Below are 18,503 nucleotides of genomic sequence, written 5' to 3'. Positions count from 1 at the left end.
GGCTCATAAGGACCAGCAGGCGTGGCTTCGGAGACTAAACAACCCCTTGAAGGATCAAACCCGCTGCTCCATGTCAGTGACTAGTAGGAGCTATTTGCAGGACAGAAGCCTTGGAAAAGGTCCAGGGCACCAAGTCCCAAGCTCTGCCCTCGAGGGCACCTGCAGAACAGAAGCCTCGGAAGGCCACGGGTCACCAGGTCCTGTGGTCTGCCCTCAAGGTCAGCTGCAGAAACAACACTCAGAAAACCTCTGGGTCAGACAAGAACGAGTGCGCTGTGCAGGGGCTCCTCACAGCACTGCTCTGTCCCGTCACGTGCTCAGAGAACTCTGGAGTGTTCTTATCCTTGGTCTCTGTCAGATGATGTTGCTCTTTCCTGGAATGATTTTTTCCATAGCTGGGATTAGCTGCAGTACAAAAGCACCAACAGCTTCTGAATTTCACAGGACAGAGAGACTCTACAGAGCCACTCGCATGTCTCCTTGGACTTTTCTGTGTGTTTTTCACGCATCCTTGCATAAAAAACCAGGCGAGTTTAAAGTTTAATGCAGCATTGTTTATATGTCTAGCTGAGGCCAGCAGCTAATATCTGGAGCATTGCAAAAGTGCAGAGGACAGACATAATTCTCAAAGGAGAAGGAGAAGGTGTTCTGTGTCTCTGAGAGTGGTGCGATCACCCTAAAGGAGCAGCCAATGGAAGTGCTGAAAGTACACTTGCTGTTCTTGAGCACGTTCCTGAGCAGGCTCTGCTGCTGTTTCTGTGGGGCCAAAAGCTGCCGGGGCAGCAGCGACTGCGCAGCCCCGCGGGAGGAGACGCGGCCGCCCTCGCCATGGTGGCAGCGGCTCTGTGGGTCTCAAGAATGTATGATGCAAGCTAACTGCCATGTGAATGAGTGAAAGCCTGGCTCCTTTTCAGCAGGAAATATTTCCCCATGTAAACAAATACCACTGCTACTGTTAGTGCTGGATCCCCCAGGATGGTGTCATGCACAGCATACAGTACAGCTGGGTCATGAGATGCAGGGAGAAAAGAACAGCAACCTCTCTGAATGTCTCATAAGGATATAAAGCCAGCAGGGAGCATCCAAAGAGGGGAATGAAGATGATGAGGGGACAGGAGGGGAAGCGGTATGAGGAACAGCTGAGGTCAACTGGCTTGTTCAGCTTGGAGAGAAGGAGAAGAAGGAGAGAGAGAGAGGAGGTCTCAGCGTGGCTGGCAGCTTCCTCCCGAGGGACAGCTCCAATCACTGCTCTCTGTGACAGGGACAGCACCTGAGGGAGTGGCTGGAGCTGTGTCAGAGGAGGGTCAGGTGGGATATCAGGAAAAGGTTCTTCCCCCAGAGGGTGCTGGGCACTGCCCAGGCTCCCCCAGGGAAAGGGCACAGCCCCAGGCTGCCAGAGCCCAAGGAACATTTGAACAATGCTCTCAGGGATGCACAGGGTGGGATTGTTGGGGTGTCTGTGCAGGGCCAGGGGTTGGACTTCGTGATCCTTGCAGGTCCTTTCCTCTAGTGAGTCTACGATTCCATGATTCCTAGACACTGGGAAGGAAGATGGATACAATGTTTTGCCATGTAAATAAATGCTATTTGTAGTGCCCTCACTCGGCTGTGCTCTCAGCTATACCGAACAAATGTGACAGAATTCAGCTGCTATTTTAGACAGAAAGCACAAAGCACCACCTCACCATATCAAGCATTGCTCTATTTAAAGGTTCCAACAATCTCTTCTCCATTTCCAAATGCAAACATCAGCAAATGCATTCTGGAAAAGTCCAATGAGTTCCATCATTGCCAGGATACAAATTTTCACTAATGAAAGCAAGCAAGGATTGCCCACAAAGCCTTTGCAAACACTTCTTGGATGAATTAATGTCTCTCCCATGCAGGGCTGTAATAGCTGAACTTCTGCTGGAAGGTTTCAGGTAGAGTGGGAACAAGTCCACAATGTTCCTGTACAGTCTGAAATAGGGATGCAGGGCTGGACCAAAGGCTTTCCTCGGGGTGATGCTACTGAAATCCAATCCATTCTGGCACGCCAGCATTCCAGCCCCCAGCAAGTCTGACAGACAGCCCATGCAAGGAATAAGCAAGATCCGGCTACTACAGGAGAGAATGGAAGGGAGATGGATTCATTCAGACGAGCAATTAGTGTTTCAAGGTCCCTTCCAACCCAAACCATTCTGGGATTCTGGGATTCTTCTGAAGGCACTGTCATCTATAATGAGAGACCCCTTTCCAGAAGCTCCATCATAAACTGCTGTCCCCTTGTCCCAGGCTGCCCCACTGTATCTAATCTCAGGCTGTTTTCCAGCCACACTGCAGCTCCCTTTGATCTGTGCTGGTGCTGTTTGAGCAGCGCTGGACTAAATGGCGAGTTCCACTATTCTACAGCCTAGTTTTTGGGGAACTTGGAGTCCAACACATCCTGGAACCAGCCCAGGAACTGGTGATCCTTGTAGATTTTATTAGGTGGTTGCAAGTCATTCATGACTACATGGAATTTAAGTCAAGTGAATATTCAGTTCTCCCAGGAAAACAGTGAGCTGACTGGGGAATGTTTGGCACAGCTTTAAGTTCTCTTGGACAAAACCACTCTGTGGAAGAAGGAGCCAGGCCCTAATGGCCAGGCTGATCAAGTTGTTCCAGATTATGCCATTCAACAGTTACACTTAACCTGCTGTCTCAAAAGATGACCGTGTTCTCTGCATCCATCAGTATTCTGTCTGCCTTTCACATCCCACTGTGGGATCCAAGCCAATTCTTCCTTGAAACTGGAGGCTAAAGGACCCAAGGCTGATGACCAGACACTCAGCTGGACCGGAGGCTTTGGGTCAGCTCCTCACACTGCAGCTTATTGTACTGGACACAGGAAGGGTACATGATCCAGCCTAATGCCCCACTCTGACAGTGGAAAAATAAACCTTACTCCTGCCCTCGCTTCAGTCTTTTCTATTTGGGTTGCCTGCTCTTCAGAGTTAAAAGGTACCAAGGCTAAAGGATCCAGCACAGCAGCCTTGCATTTTCTAGAGGCCCTCCAACACAAAGACAACTAAAATAACCATGGGTTAGTCACAGTTTTTCAAAGGCAAGTGAGCAAAACAAGGTATTTTAAACAGTGCCAAAAACTGATAGAAAACCCCAGATGAAAAACTGTATCTTTCAGAAAGAAAAATACAAATGAGGAAGAGCATTCATGTCTCCTTTCTCTCCCAGTATCAGACAATATGAATACAAGCATCAACAATTAATACTTACTCTTCTTTCAAAGACACACCAATTTAACATCACAAATGCTGATACACTTCTTCAAGGCAGAGAATGGATTTAAAGAGGGCTCACCCTGCTCCAGTAGCTGCTCTTGGATTTCAGCTGCACTCATTTAATTTTACTGGAAATCTCTTTCAGAAGGCTTTTCAAGTCAGAGAGCTTTTAAAAAAAGAAGAAGGAGGTTATTTTTGTGAAGTCCATCTTGCTGAAGGAAAGCAATGCTAATGAGAAATGCAAGTAATGAGTAATTGCCTCTTCAAGTATTACACCAAATGCAAGAGTGCTTGAGAAGACACTCCCAATTACAGTGTTCATCAGGGCAATTAATGCAACGAGCCCTGATGCCTCTGTATTTCAGTGAGTTAACCAGCAGTTAGCAGAAGAGAGATGCAAGAGATGGGCATTTCTTTTCAGGAGAGAATTAAGGTTAGGAGGATCTCCTTTCAGATTCAAGAGCAGCATCACTAGCCACAGACTCGCTCACCACTCCCTGTTCAGTCTGAGAAGCAAGCTATCATTTTGCCATCTAAATTATTTGACAGCAACCAAAATATGTACTCTGAAGTATATGTGGCTCTTTTCACCCGTGAGCTTCTCAGCAGTCTGTGCTTCATACCAAAGCCACTCCCCACTTCAGAGGCCAAAGAGATAATTCAGCCCAGTCTCAGAAAACACCCACTGTTAAGGTCGTCTCAGCATCACAGTCACAGAAAGATTATTTGTATGGCAATTCTCATAAGGTGCTCTCTGGTAGATTGGTAGATTTCTGTTGCTTAATTACCCCATGCCAACAGCACCAGAAGCTGAAGTCGACAGACACCTTTGGGAAGGGGACGTGTCAGGTGTGTGACACCCCTTCTTCCCACTGGTGTTTCATGGGCCTGTTACACAGCTGAATGTTGCTGTTTAAGGTGGAAATTACTTCTATTTTCTTCTATCCCAGAACTCCTCCAGTGCTAAGCAAGTGTCTTTCTGTTTCATTTTCCTGCACAATATGAAGGTCTTGTGGCTTGGAAGGGACCTTACAGCCCATTGTGTTCCACCCCTGCTGTGGGCAGGGACACAGACTGCTCCAACCCCATCCAACCTGGTCTTGGACACTTCCAGGGATCCAGGGGCAGCCACAGCTTCTCTGGGCACTCTGTGCCAGGGCCTCCCCACCCCCACAGCCAAGAATTTCTTCCCATTATCCCATCTATTCCTGCTCTAAGTTCAAAACCATTCCCTCTTGTCCTAATCACTACACGCCCTGCACATTCCCATCTCTGGAATCCAAACTGCACAGTAAAAAAGCCCATTAAACTGGGGTCCTGGTGACAGTGACAAAGACTGCACATGCCTCTGGGAGGCTCATTTTCCTTGCCATGGCACACCCCCTGCTTTACCAGAGAGAATCACATTCCCAGAGCAATCTGGGACAGAAGTACCTTTGCATCCAGTTGTCTAAATCGATGCACCATCCTAGAAGCAGAAGGAGAACACGGAGCAAAGGGATCAGTCCGGATACCAAGGAAAACTTGGCTGATTCCCACACCCCAGCTCCCCCCACTGCTCCATCCTGCCAGGGAGGCAGGGCTGCATGTGACTGGCATCATTTTTAGTACAAGTCAATTAACCAACATGCAAATTACTCTTAGTAAGATGCTGTTCCATTTTCCTTCTCAAGACACTTTTGCTTCCAGCACCAAGGAGATATTTTTGGTATTTGTTTGGCTTCTTACCCAACGCTGCGTGTCTCTGGGTAGTCTTAACCTAAACACTTGTTTGTGGACAGTAATGTCCATGCCCACGGATATGGAAGGGTCTGGTTTTTCTGCCCATTCCTATCAGCTCTCTCTGATGAAGCAAAATACTCAGGCTGCCAGAAGTTAGCAAAGTTAAGCAATCATACAGAGCAGGTTTTGTTCTCTAGCAGTGTTCTGTTTTCTTGCGCTCTGTTTCTTTTTTCTCTTATAACAGTACTCTGAAAACAGTGAGACAGATCCCAAAGATAATGTTTCCATGAGCTGGCAGTCAAAGAAACATCCAAGTCTAAGTCTCCAAGCTCCAAATACCGTGATTCTAAAGACCATCTTCCCTCCTCAGAGGCCTTCCCTACTCATGCTACTAAGTACACCTCTCCATCTGGATTACTGCTGTGGGAATGTCTGAGATTCCAGGTCTAATGGTAAACATCCTCTGCTAAATGTATAACCGTAGAATTATTTGGGTTGGAAAATATCAAGTCCAACCAATTCTGCCACTAACTTGTGTCCCCAAGTGCCACATCCACACAGCTTTTAAATCCCCACCCCGAGATGGGAGTGCCACCACTGCCCTGGGCAGTCTGTTCCAGGGCTGGACAACCCTTTCCATAAAGAACTTTTTCCTAATGTCCAGCCTAAACTAATGCTGCAACAAGGGTCAGCTGTGGCACTGCTTCCCATGATGAGATCTCAAAACACCATGGGAAGACATTTTCTTCTCTTCAGCAGACAAAAAAGCACCAATTCACTTTAGAAATCAAAAGCATGTCTATGCTGAGTTTGTTTACTTACTCATTGGTTTGTAAACATTCAGAGCTGCTAAAAACCTGCCTTCACTAGAAATGTTCAAGAGAAAATTAAGAGAATGAAGACAAAGATGGGCAGGCTTACTCTTCTGACGAATCATTTGCTTTTGTGTTGATTTTGACGAGGTAATTTTCCTTCATGACAGCTTCCCATGCCAGGATTTCATTGTCCTCATTTCTTGAGCCTGAGAAATGTATTTGAGGAAAAAATACTTAATTTGTCTTTCCAGAGGCAAGGTGCAAAAGGCTGGGTCAGTGTGTGCATGCTGAGGTTAAGGATTCCCTGCTCCACACCCTGGGCACTCACGGCCCCACTGCCCACCCCTGCCTCAGCTCTGACAGATGTGGCACTAACCCCTTGCACTGAATGCTCCTGGCAACCAGAGTCACTTAAAAATACAAAATAGGTGCAGACATAAAACCCCAAATCCTGCAAACACAAAACCCCTTCCCCCAACCTTACAAGCTCCAAAAGTCTTTCTGGACTTCTCTGAGTCTTGGTTAACACAGGTGCCTCTGCTCCAACAGGTACAGGACATTCTAGCAAGTTCCCATCTGGGTCTGAGCTTTCCATTTGTTCCTACATTATGCCATGCTGGATCATTAAGAGTAACACTTCTAAGAACCATGATGTAGGACTTTTCATTGAACTGAAGCACTCCAGAATGATGGAGAATTGTCTTTTCTAAAAAGCATTTTGTGGTGGTGCTGTAAATTCAAGAGTTGATACAGACGAGCCCACTTTGAGGCATCAGAGGCCTCCAGGGTAATACTCCAGCATTTTATCCTGTTCCAAGAGGACAGCCTAAACCATAAGGGTTTAAATAAAAAAATAAAATTAACTGAGACAAAAGAAGCCCAGGGCTGAAGTCCCTTTCTCCCACCAGTGCTCCTCTGAGCTCACACACCCCTCAGCTGTTCTCCTGCATTCCAACAAGTATTTAAGGACCCAAATCCCAACTATTTCCATAAGAATTAAATGGGCAGGGCAGGATTTTACAACAGTCAATACACCAACGTGCTTCCTCCATGAAGTTCTCAGTTCCTGTCATCAGCAAAACCACAATCATTTTCTGGCTCTAATTAACTCTCCCATTCTTTCAGAGCTGCAGCATCAACTGTGCATCATTTGAGCAGGAATATCTGCCATCCAACAGCTTCCCCAGCAAGGAATCCACACAGCAATTTGGACAGCCAAAATGATTTAGTGCTAAGCAATTTTATACCCCAAAGCAGGCTCTTCCTCCTTAACTGGTAACAAATCCAGCTTCTGCTGCAGGACAACAGGCAGGCTGCTGATGGATGGGAACAAGCCTGTCAATTAACTCAACTTATGCTCTCTCAGCTGAGAAAATACTACACTTGCTGGAGAGGTGGGGGAAAGCTTGTTAAAACAATTCCTATCTGTGTCCTCTGACAGAGAAATTAAAGGAGAAACAGCTCGAGAACTGACTTGGCACATTTTTGAGGTGGTTAGCTCATTTGGCTACATGGAAACTGTTTGTTCTCTTTCAGTCACTCCCTAGCAAGCAGAATGAATTACAAAAAAGCCAAACCCACAACCTGGCAAAGCTGGGAAACAGGCAGCCCTGAAGAGTCAGGATTCATCTGAAATCTTAATGATTGACACACACAGGGCAATTCTACAGCAACATGGCTTGGACAAGAGAGCACTGGATAAATTGAAAACTTGAATCTCACTGAAGAGATTTCAGTAGCACAGTGGATTTGCATGACAGAGGTCTGCATGGCCCTTGGCAATTTCCCAGCACAGCACAAAATGCCTGGCATAAGCACAGGATGCCATGGAGGAACTGCAATGCACCTGCTGCAGAGATGACTTTTGGGCAACAAGGAAAAACCCAACTCACAGCAAATGGATGGCTCTTTGCTTTCCTTGTTGCAGCAGCACTTGAAGCATTTCCTCAGCACCATGAATATGTAGGCAAAGATGACAAAGGGGAAGGGGATGGTCAGGCGACTGCAGTATTCCTGCACCAGGAAAAAACGCTGGAACTTCCACACCTGGTCATTGTTCTCCTGCACTGACCCAACAGTGTAGCTGGTGGGAAAGAGAGAACACAGCCAGGATGAGTTGTTCAGCCAAGAGCTGCATCCGAGGCAAGAACAGAGCATTCCTCTACTCTACCAGGGCATGGTTTTACAGTCCCAGAATCCCAGAGTGGTTTGGCTTGGGAGTGACCTTAAAGCTCATCCCATTCCACCCCTGCCATGGGCAGGGACACCTTCCATCATCCCAGGGTGCTCCAAGACCCATCCAACCTGGCCTGGGACACTGCCTGGGATCCAGGGGCAGCCACAGCTGCTCTGGGCACCCTGTGCCAGGGCCTGCCCACCCTCACACGGAACAATTCCTTCCCAATATCCCATCCAGCCCTGCCCTCGGACAGTGGAAGCCATTCCCTGTGTCCTGCCCCTCCATCCCTTGTCCCCAGTCCCTCTCCAGCTCTCCTGAGCCCCTTTAGGCCCTGCCAGGGGCTCTGAGCTCTCCCAGGAGCCTTCTCCTCTCCAGGTGAGCACCCCCAGCTCTCCCAGCCTGGCTCCAGCCCTTGGACAATCTCCTCTGGACTCATTCCACAGCTCCATGTCCTTCTGATGTTAGGGGCCCCAGTCATTCTGAAGGTGGTAATTTTTATTGACTAGGAGGTTATTTAGTTTGTTCTCCTTCTTAGTGAGTAATTTGCAAATGGGTGGAACTAAAACAGTAGGAAAAAAAACCACCTTGAAGTTACAAATAAACCAGAAAAAATCTGAATAGGAACAAAATGCTCCATGTACTTTTGCTGCCTCAGCCCAAAGCAATTTCTTCTAGCCTAGACACGTGAGAACAGGATGCTTCTTCACAAGACATTGTGTCCTATTAACTGAGCAGATAACTCCTTTCATAGGGAAAAAAACCCAAACCTAAAACTAGAACACTTACAAGAAATTTAAAAGCTCATGAGATCGGTAGTAGAGGTACTAAGGACACTGCAGGCACAGATCAAACCCAGGGCACAAAGCACTGTATGAACCCAGCAAAGCAACAACCACAGGAGCAAGCAGCTCCCAGGCTACCTGACCTTTCAGTGTGACATGAAGGGGCAGATGGATGCTCCCAAAATGCCTCTGCTGAGAGCCTAATGCACCTTTACATGAGACAAATGCCAACCTTCACTGGTGGAGCTTCTCTTTCTGCTCAAAAGATAAATACAACTGGCCAAAACTAGAGGGTTTTTACTGGCATGACAGCATAAACTAGAGCAGTTACCATCAGGTTAATGCTGTTAACAGCTTTAACAGCTGTTAAAGTAAGCGTTCTAGCAAATATTAAAGGTTTTTAGAGTAGAGCTGGCTTACTGCCACACTTCCCTTCATTGCTGAGAGGTACTTGCACCCTTTCTAGGGACTATGAGCATGCTTGTCTGTCCCCAGTCACATCCTGGCTGCCTTGCCAAAATGACATTTCTGACTGTCTTTAGAGTCCAGGTCAGCCTGGGGAGAATGCCTCAGAGTTAGGTTTTGCTCTGAGCCTTTCTCAACTTATCACACTCAGACATCTCAGGCCAGGAAACAGTGGCAGTGTCACTCAGCTGAGAGATCCTCTTGAGCAGCACCGGGAGTCCTGCAAATACTCTCTTGCTGCCAAAGAAACTTCCTGCCAAGGTACCAGCAAAACACAGAAATAAACCTAGTGGTCCTCAAGAAAGGGTGGCCAGAGGTTTTGAGTACTCTTGTTGTGATGTGAGTGTAAAGCAGAAGAGGAGCAGGGCTGGCAGTGGGAACAGAGCCACAGCACCAATCCAGCTGCATTCCCAAGGGAGACACAGAGGCTGATATGAGGAACTTCCCAGGATTCAATCAACTCCCTGTCACAGCTTGCAGTGGATGCAACAAAGATTTCTGGGAGAAGCTGAGGAAGATGTTCCCTGCCCTTGCTGGTCTAGAGGTGATGGCACTTCTCAAGACAAAGTCCTTCTGCATGCCCCACGGGGATGTGGCCCACTGCCTGTGCTCTAAGTCAGAACAATAAATGGCAGGTGCACCAGAGCAGTGCCAGACCCATCCTCACCACACAGCAGCTCAGGTTAATAAAACCACAGTGTCCTGAAGAGTGATCATAACTCATTTACTCACTCCAGCCAGGTGTCCCAGATTGCAAGGGAAGATGTATTCTATTTGCCATCGGTCTGGCAGCTGTCTTCTGTGAAGTGGGCAGTTTTCCTTATCTCTTTCACACCCACTCCTCCCTCCAGGAGGGCATCTGCTGATAACAGGCTACTGAATGTCACTGCATGACTGATAAGAACTACAGCATCCCAGTGGGAGATGCTCTGCCCAGGGAGAGGAGCCCAGCATTCCTGCCTGGATATAATCTGGAGCTTCTGGAACACCAACACAGCTTTTCCACTGGATTTCCCAGAGGAACAGCAGCTGCCTCTTCCACTGGATCTTCAGAGGAAGACTACACCCTTTTCTACAGGATCCCTGCTCCAGTAGAACCACACCTGACACTCCAGGAGGACTGCAGCCACAGTTCCAATTGGACTGCTACCAACACCCTGACCAACAGGGTGTCAGGTTGTGTTCTGACTCTGTCAGTGTTGTTTTAATTTACTGCATTGTTTATTTTATCCTTTTATTTTCTTCACTATTAACAAACTGTTATTTTCTGTGCCCATATTTTTTGCCTGGGAGCCCCTTAATTTAAAATTTGTAGCAATTTGGAGGGCAGGGGGTGTTTACATTCTCCATTTCAGGGGAGGCTCCTGCCTTCCTTAGCAGGCACCTGTCTTTCCAAAGCAAGACACGAGGTCACTGGGGCAGCAGCTCACACTTGGTGAGGCCCTGACCCAGCATCAGCCTGTGGGACCCACGGGGGTTGGCAGCACGCCCACAGTGCAGAGGATGCTCAGAGATGGAGGCAAAGGACAGGCAGCAATCCCTCCCCAGGACACTGCACCACTTCCCCCAGGCTGCTGTGGCAGATGCAGAGGCAAGGGGTGGCTTTTCCAGCACTGCACTCCCTTTCCCAGAGACATGCCAGTCCAGACATGACCAGGAAGCCACGGCTCCTTGGGTACGCACCCGAACATGGCCACGAGCAGGTTGACCAGCAGGATGTTGGTGGAGAGCATGTAAATGCACACCAGGGGAATGGTGATCCACTCCGGGAAGCGGGGCTGGTTGTTGGCATCCAGCTCCACGCACAAGGGCTTGGACTCGTTCCCAGAAAAGGTGCAGTGGTCGAAGTTGTAGGTGGTACCTCAGAGAGAGAGAGGGGAGGGCAAAGAGTGAGCTCCTCGTTCTGCAGGTCCTGCCCTCATCCCTCCATCCCTGCTCCCCATTAGACTTGGAGGCAAGGGGCCAGCACAGGGCTGCACAACCTTCAACACAGCCAGGAGAGACCCCCAGAAGATAAATACCATCAATATCATCAGGGTACTGGCCAAACATGGCCAGGTAGGGCTCGTAGATGACCGAGCGGAAGATCCACTCCCAGCGGTGCTCGTTCTTCCTCAGGATGCCTTGCCTGGCCACACCAAAGGCCACCATCCACACAGCAAAGAGGAAGAGGAAGAAGAAGACATCTATCATCTGAAAAAGGACAACAGGCATCAGTCAGTGCCCCACTGCAGGACTGTTGCAAGCCACACGTGGATGGCTTCTTGCTCCTAATTTCACCAACACACATTGACCACTCCCATTCAGAGAACTTCAAAAATATTTATGCAACCATAAAAGCAAGGCACGTTTTGGAATACAGGATATTCCCCTGGCATCAGACAGGCTCCACAAAAGCCAGAACCAGGTAAAAAGGACTGTGGCTTACCTTGCCCCTATGAGATGAAAGCTTCTGGAAATGCCACTCTGGATGGCTTCCAACCAGCATTTACAGCCCAGACACTCTGGCCAATGGTTTCATTAATTTCTAACACTGTATAGAGGATCCTCATCACCCTCTTCCTCAGGTACTCATGTGATGGATGCAGTGGAGGACCAAAATCCTCCTCTTGTACCCTGCATCATCACTGTCTTGTTTGGGGAATACTCATGGGAGCAACAGAAATACCACTGAAACGTTTGAGGTACAAAAGACAGAAGCTACCAGGAAGCAAATTTCCTCTTCTGTTCTTCAACCTGATCCTCATTCTCTCTCTTGGCACAGAAAAATGCCCTACTCTTAATTAGATCCCATTTAAATCTTAATTCATCCTGTTTAGCAGATTTAACTTGCTGGCATCAGCAGAACATGGTGATTTCACTCTTAAAAGGGAAGGAGGAAAAAAAAGTGTCACATCATGTATTTAGACTCTCTTGAATAGCTGCCAGAATCTTACCATCCTCTGCAGCATAATAATTTTGGGTCCTAGATTCCTGCTAACTGTGAAAATATGGATGAGCCTCAGGGTGAAAACTATGTAGTCCAAACAGAAAATTACCCTCCCGGAATACCAAGAGCTTTCATCAGAGTGACACCTGATGGAGACAGCAGAAGAAAACAAAGAGAAGCCTTGGGTGAATCATGCAGAAATCAGGCAAAACCACACTGAAACATTGAAATGGAGAGTGGAAGGTGAGGAATTGCAAAGCAGAGCACAGCTATGCAGGGCCCCATGGCCTCCCCATCTAATGACAGGTGACAGAGATGGTTAATGCACACTCTGTTTACACCCTTTCTTCCTGACATGCATCAGCCCTGCTCATTATTTCTCTTACCCTAAAGCTATTAACAGCAAGGAGATTTGTACCTGGAGCTACTCCCACAGCCCTCTGAAAGCACCACAGTGCAGCAACTGCTCCACTGCCCTGAGGCAACAAGGACTAAGTTACAGCTGACTGAACAATTGCTTTGGAAAATGTGTTTCCATCATTTCTTTGCCGTGGTTTTTAACTGACCCCATTGTGTAGAACAGCTTCTGGGAGATAATGACATTCTTAGGCTGCTGTAAGGGACAATCCCAGTCCTTTTAAATACAACACAAGGCCCAAGTGGTCACACTAAATAGCCAGTAACAGGAGCCACAGAAATCCTAAAGGTCCTCTGACTTTTTTTTGGTTTTTTTTTTTTAAGTCCATACTTGCCATTATTTGGGACCTTCATAAAGGGAATTCCATTAATACATTTCTCCCCAAAATTTCATTACAGATTGTAGTCAGAACCCACCTGAAGGGAGGGAAGCAAAGCTGTAACATGGACACAAGAGAAGGCACCACTCACCTGAACACAATCCCTGCTATGAAGTAGAAGATTGCAAGGGTATCCATAACATTCCACAGGTCTGAGAAATACTTGCTGCCGTTCATGTACCACTGGGAAGGAAAAAGAACAGAAAGTAACCCCCACACAGCACAGTTTCCTTGCCCAATTAGCTTTTTGTCACACAACAGATAACACCAGAGTTCGGAGGGCTTTCCATTTCCCCAGAAAGAGGGGTTTAGTGTATCCAGCAGTGCCACAAGTTACTGGCAACCTGGTTTTTTGGGTCTTGGAGGTCCAGGAGGCACTGTGGGGGCGTCACAGTTTAGGGGTAGCTGATGCATCCTGGCTTCTCTCCCTTCACAGAGCTCACTCACTAATCTGCCCCCCGCTACAGGCACATGCTTTGGATCCAAGATGCAGATTTTATTTATTCTTTTAATTACACACCTCTCTATTTCTGAACTGCAAGTCTAGTGAGAATCCCTGCTCATTCCCTGACTGACTGGCACAGCAGCCTGGATCCCAGGTCTGTGCAAGAACCAACTTCTGGAGTCAGTTCAGAGGTGACTGATGAGGACAAGAAGCTTCATCACCAGGACAAACCTCTGCCAGGCCTGGAGAAATAAACTGCATCCCCAGTCATAATTCTTTTGAATTTCAATTTTCATTGAAATAATCAGAGGTTTGGAGAGTACTGCTCAATGAATCTCTAACTGGCATATCCAAGGAAGGCAATTCTGCCCTTAGCACCTAGGAGAAAACTTCCTTTGATTTCTGTTTGCTTCCCATAGAAGTACTGTCTCTGCCCAGTAGCTCCCTAAATCAAGCAAAACCTCTGGGACTGAGGTGCAGTTCTCCAAATTCCAAGCAGTTCCTACTGCTGAGAGGTAAAGTGCACAGAGGTTCTGTCCAGATTCCTCCTCCACTGGAGAAAACAGGGCTTTCCTTCACAGCCCACCAGTCCACCCACTCACCTGGCTGGAGGCTACCTCCATGTGGCTAAGGAGACAGCAGGGACAAGGCCTCTCCAACTTCCCCATGGCTCTAAATGGGACTGGAGCAGCTCTAGCTCCTTACAAATCCCTAGGACCACCAGAAGTGAAAGCAGGGCTGAGCCAGTGGCTTACAGCTCAGAGGCTGCTCCAGACCAAGGGGGGCTGATTTCTCCCAGAACTGGTTATCTGACTGCTGCAGCTCCATGGGACCCCAGGCAAGCTGCTCTTACCTGCCTTGGATGTGAGAACAAAATCTGAGATACCCCTCTCTTTTATTTCTTTAAATACAAAGGACGCAGACACAATTTGGATGCAGAGTTGAAGCAATGCACACATGGTCTATCTCAGGAGAAGCAAGGGAGGAATTTCCCCAAGAAGTTTAGAGGATTGGGACACTGCTCTGCTTTTCTGCTCCGTTTCTCCTCCTCAGGAAAACAGCTTTGCAGCCAGAACACTGGCTGCAGATAACCTGAAATCTTCCAATTTAGCTGCCTCCACTAGCAAATTGGTGCGGTCTGGCTACCACTTACTAAAGGGAATTGCAGCAGTTCTACCTGCTCAGGGTAGTAAGAAAAAGAGACATTGACAGGAATATAAGGTTTCTATCCCTAAGGTTTTCCCCAGGATTTTTGCTGGGTACACACAGGACGTGCAAGGACAGGTCCAGAGACACCAGAACCTAAATCAGCAGAAACAAACACTCCATTAGTGTTTTCATGGCAAAAAAGTCTTTTCATTTTCCCCCATTTTCTTAGCAAGTAAAGTTGCCATAAACAGGGTTCCATCTTGACTATTTAAAAGGGAAAACACCACAGGAACATCAGCATCAGAAATGTCATCTGAGCTCAAGTTAAAAAAATGTTACAGCAGGGTGGGATGATCCAGCAGATCACCCACAAACACTCATGAGGCGACTCAGGCCTTACAGCAGAGCCAGAAAGCAGCACCAAACCCACACCCCCACTGCTTTCTGCCTCCCCCAGCAGCCTCCCACTGCTCTGGCCACAGACTGGCAGAGACCAGCTTGCCCAAAACCCACCAGATTCCATGTGAGGTGAGGAGAAGATACCAGCTAAGTGGCTGGCTATAAAGGCAGTCCCACGTGCTGTTCCCACATCACAGCTGGTCCCTGAGTCTACACTGAGCCCCCAAAACCTGTATAGATGATTAAAAGCTAAATAGAAATGCATAAAGGTATGCAGCTTACTGGTAAAATAAAAAATAAAGGGGGTGGAATGTAGGGAAGAGAGGCAGGAGTGACTTAATCTAAAGCTTTGCACCAAGGTAAATGTGCTAAATCTAAGCCTTTAGTACCAACTACCTTGGCAAGCCAAGCATTCCTAGGAAACCTCTGCAGTGGCATCATTATCCTCTTGGTGCACAGACACTGCAGCTGCAGGGGCACAAGCAGGAATTGAAGACCAGAGGAAAAAACCCTCACTGAGCCCTGAGCAGCTCTGCTAGGAAGTGGCTCCCCTGAGCACCTGCACTGCCTTGGAGGGGAAAAGCCACAAGGCTGTGGCTCTAACACTAAACTTTCTGGGGTTGCAAGAGCTGCCTACTTGTCTCACTTCATCACAAAGCAGAATGAAGACCAGCACGTAGAGGATGATCTCCAGGGCCGTGGGTTCCTTCTGGAAATCCATAAGCAGCACGTAGGCAAAGAGCAGCAGGAAAGCAATGTAGAAGATGACGTTCCAGGAGAAGACCACAAAGGGGGAGGTGAAGAAAGACACATAATATAAGAAGAGTTTCTTGCTCTTCTCCACAGGCTTTTTCCTGAGGAATTAAAAGAGGGAAAAGGTGTCAAAGCACAGCTTTTAATGCCTAGAAACATCTGTGTTCTTAAAAGCGAAAGGGAAAAGGGTGCAAAGTCTAGATCATGATGTTAATTCAGAGGTAAAGATATCCTGCATCCACTGCCCTCAGGCACTCCAGTAAACTGGTGAATCTTCCAGCTTGGATGGGGCTTGGAGACACCTGGGATACTGGAAGGTATCCCTGCTCATGGCAGGAGTTGAAACAAGATTTCAGGTTCCTTCCAACCCGAACCATCCTGTGATTCTGTCATCGTAAATCCAAGATCAGAGTGAAACACAAACTGTCAAAAGCTCATTTGGCTTTTCAATGCCTTTATCTACAACTGACTGAACACTAGAACAGCTTTCCCCTTGAAGATATCCAAAATTGGACACAGTCCTGGACAACCTGCTCCAGCTGACTCTGTTTGAGCACAGGGTTGGACTGGATGATCTCCCCCCAGCCTCACTTGCATTAAGATTCTACAATTATTTTGCTTGCTTTCCCTCTGAAAAATTTTCCCACTAATGAAAAATCAGTTGATTACCTGAATGAGATGAAACCACAGCCTATTAAAGGGAAAAAGAACAGGCACAGTATAATCTTCCAGTTCTTAGTGTCTCTTGAAATCTCTCCATACCACTGCTTGGAAAGGAAATTCTGCAGGGAAGAAGGAAACGCCCACTTTTGTTCCAACAGCAACAAAATAACCAAGGAATGCTATTTCAGAACATTTGCTTTGGTAAAAATAAACCACAGATTTTGAGATTTCAATCAAAATGCTAGAGATTTTTGTTGCAACAAAACAGAAAGCTTCCTGCATCAGTAACAGCATGCTGGCTCCTTAAGGCAGCCGTGCTCCATCCATGTGATGAGGAGTTAAAAATGAGGCTGAGCAGGACTTGACCTGATTGATAAAACACTTATAAACCATTGCATTATATGCAGTGCTCATCCCTGCCTGGCATTAGATCCACACTGTGCAAGCCAAGAGCAGAAATCACTCCAGGCAGTCTTTATTACCCAGTCCATTATGATTTATAGCCCCAAGCCAAGATTTTTTTCCCTCCTGATTTACATTTGTGGGTAGAGGAGCCAGCACTGCCTGTACAGTGACCTGTCCACCTTCCCTTCCCTGCCATTACCTGCACACCTGGCTGGGCAATAAACTGCTGGTCTCTGGCCTCCACTGCTAGCTCCAGGCAGTTGCTCCCTCCCCAGGCTTCACAGGAATAAGTCAGCAGCTGCTCAGCCAGGTCTTCATCGTTGCTGTAGCACTCAGTGAACAGCTCTGGAAGAAAGAAGCACACTGAGCTCCAGCTTCAATTTCCCAACAACTTGTGTGCAAGTATCTTTAGTGTAATATTTGTGGTATCAAAGAACCCTTTTCACATTTTCAGCACTGGAGAATGACTGTGCATCCCTTTACAACCCCACTTGCACGTCTTCAGCTTTTGATACAGAATTTTGTCATATTCACATTCTCTGACTCTGGAGAGAGTCACAAGTTTTCATTATTATCTTTTTAGTCTTCTGTAAGTATCCTTTCTGTATTCTTTAGTACAGTATCATTTAGTATTCTTTAATATAATATGGTATAATAAAATAATAAAATAATAAATTAGCCTTCTGAGAACATGGAGTCAGACTCATCATTCCTCCCTTCACTGGACACCCCACAAATACAATAGAATTTGAGCCTGGGTGGAAAACTGTAACACTAAATCACAGAGAGAGCATTCAGTTCTGCACTAAAAAATTGAGTAAAAAATGTGAATTTCTCCTTAAATGATTCAGTAAATCTACTTGCTTCGTCCTCTTTTCTTAAATTCTGTTTGGCACAGGTCTGATTAATTATAGTCAGTCCAAAATTAACAGTAGGGTTGAAAAAGTCAGAATCTGATGCTTTTTCACTGGGAAATGCACTGTTCACTCCTTAGTGTCTTGCTAAATCACCTGGCCTGAGGGATGTAGATACCTTTAAAAAAGTCTGTTTAAGCAGTTTTTGCTTTGTGGAATAAGAGATACTCTCTGGAAACAAGCAAGATATTTCCAGTGTGGCCTTGAGCTGGTCCTTATAAAGTCACACAACCATCAATCTACTTTTTACCTGCAACTTGTTCTCACTCCCCAAAAGTACTCCCAAAAATCTGAAGGGTGTTTTTTCCCAACCTGAATAATACCAGTATTGATTAGGAAAGTTTCCCCTTTTCCATATTTTCCTTCCTGTTTGTGGGCATTCTTCTTCAGCCTTGCCAGTGGAGCTAAGTAGCTTTTCTTCCCCATGAAAGAAATTCTCCACCCCAAAAAAATCCACTTCACAAAACCCACCTTTTGAAGCCAGGACAGGACACAAAATTTCTACTGGGAACAAACAATGTGGAAGGATTTTCTTAGCAGTAAAATCACATGTTGACATAAAAGAAAAATGTGTTTAATGTTGGGTATCTAGTTTTTAATTCCCTGGTCTCTGACCCTTCCCACTAAATTTCTAAAGGACTCACAGAGCAGGCACTTACCTACTGCTCTTGTCTCATACTCATTAGCCAGTTCCTCAGACTCGCCAGCAGCATTTATATCATTCTTCACCTTGGCCATGCTTTTCAGGAGCTTACTGGCCCCCAGGGCTGCCAAAGTGCAGCCTCTGGTCTGTAGAGAGAGAGTGAAGTCATGCAAATCCCTCTGA

At 46.8% G+C, this 18,503-nt stretch overlaps 1 protein-coding gene across 1 annotated transcript in view; it reads right to left on the bottom strand.

Annotated features, from left to right (window-relative positions):
- Nucleotides 1–856: 856 nt before the first annotated feature.
- TRPM8 (transient receptor potential cation channel subfamily M member 8) overlaps nt 857–18,503 on the bottom strand; it is a 38,872-nt gene continuing 21,225 nt past the window's right edge. Inside the window, exons 15-27 of the mRNA XM_039703625.1 lie at nt 18,337–18,466; nt 16,963–17,108; nt 16,365–16,477; nt 15,580–15,796; nt 13,041–13,132; nt 12,160–12,298; nt 11,245–11,416; nt 10,907–11,084; nt 7,690–7,880; nt 5,904–6,003; nt 4,695–4,728; nt 3,340–3,426; nt 857–2,100 (exon numbers count right to left, since the gene is read on the bottom strand). Coding sequence (XP_039559559.1) covers nt 3,376–3,426; nt 4,695–4,728; nt 5,904–6,003; nt 7,690–7,880; nt 10,907–11,084; nt 11,245–11,416; nt 12,160–12,298; nt 13,041–13,132; nt 15,580–15,796; nt 16,365–16,477; nt 16,963–17,108; nt 18,337–18,466 — 1,563 coding nt within the window. The 3' untranslated portion in view covers nt 857–2,100; nt 3,340–3,375. The remainder of the gene's footprint in view (nt 2,101–3,339; nt 3,427–4,694; nt 4,729–5,903; nt 6,004–7,689; nt 7,881–10,906; nt 11,085–11,244; nt 11,417–12,159; nt 12,299–13,040; nt 13,133–15,579; nt 15,797–16,364; nt 16,478–16,962; nt 17,109–18,336; nt 18,467–18,503) is intronic.

This window comes from Passer montanus, unplaced genomic scaffold (assembly GCF_014805655.1).
Source record: "Passer montanus isolate IOZ18808 unplaced genomic scaffold, ASM1480565v1 scaffold165, whole genome shotgun sequence".
NCBI lineage: Eukaryota > Metazoa > Chordata > Aves > Passeriformes > Passeridae > Passer > Passer montanus.
The sequence above is the reverse complement of the archived record's forward strand: the minus strand, read 5'-3'. Positions and strand labels throughout refer to the sequence as shown.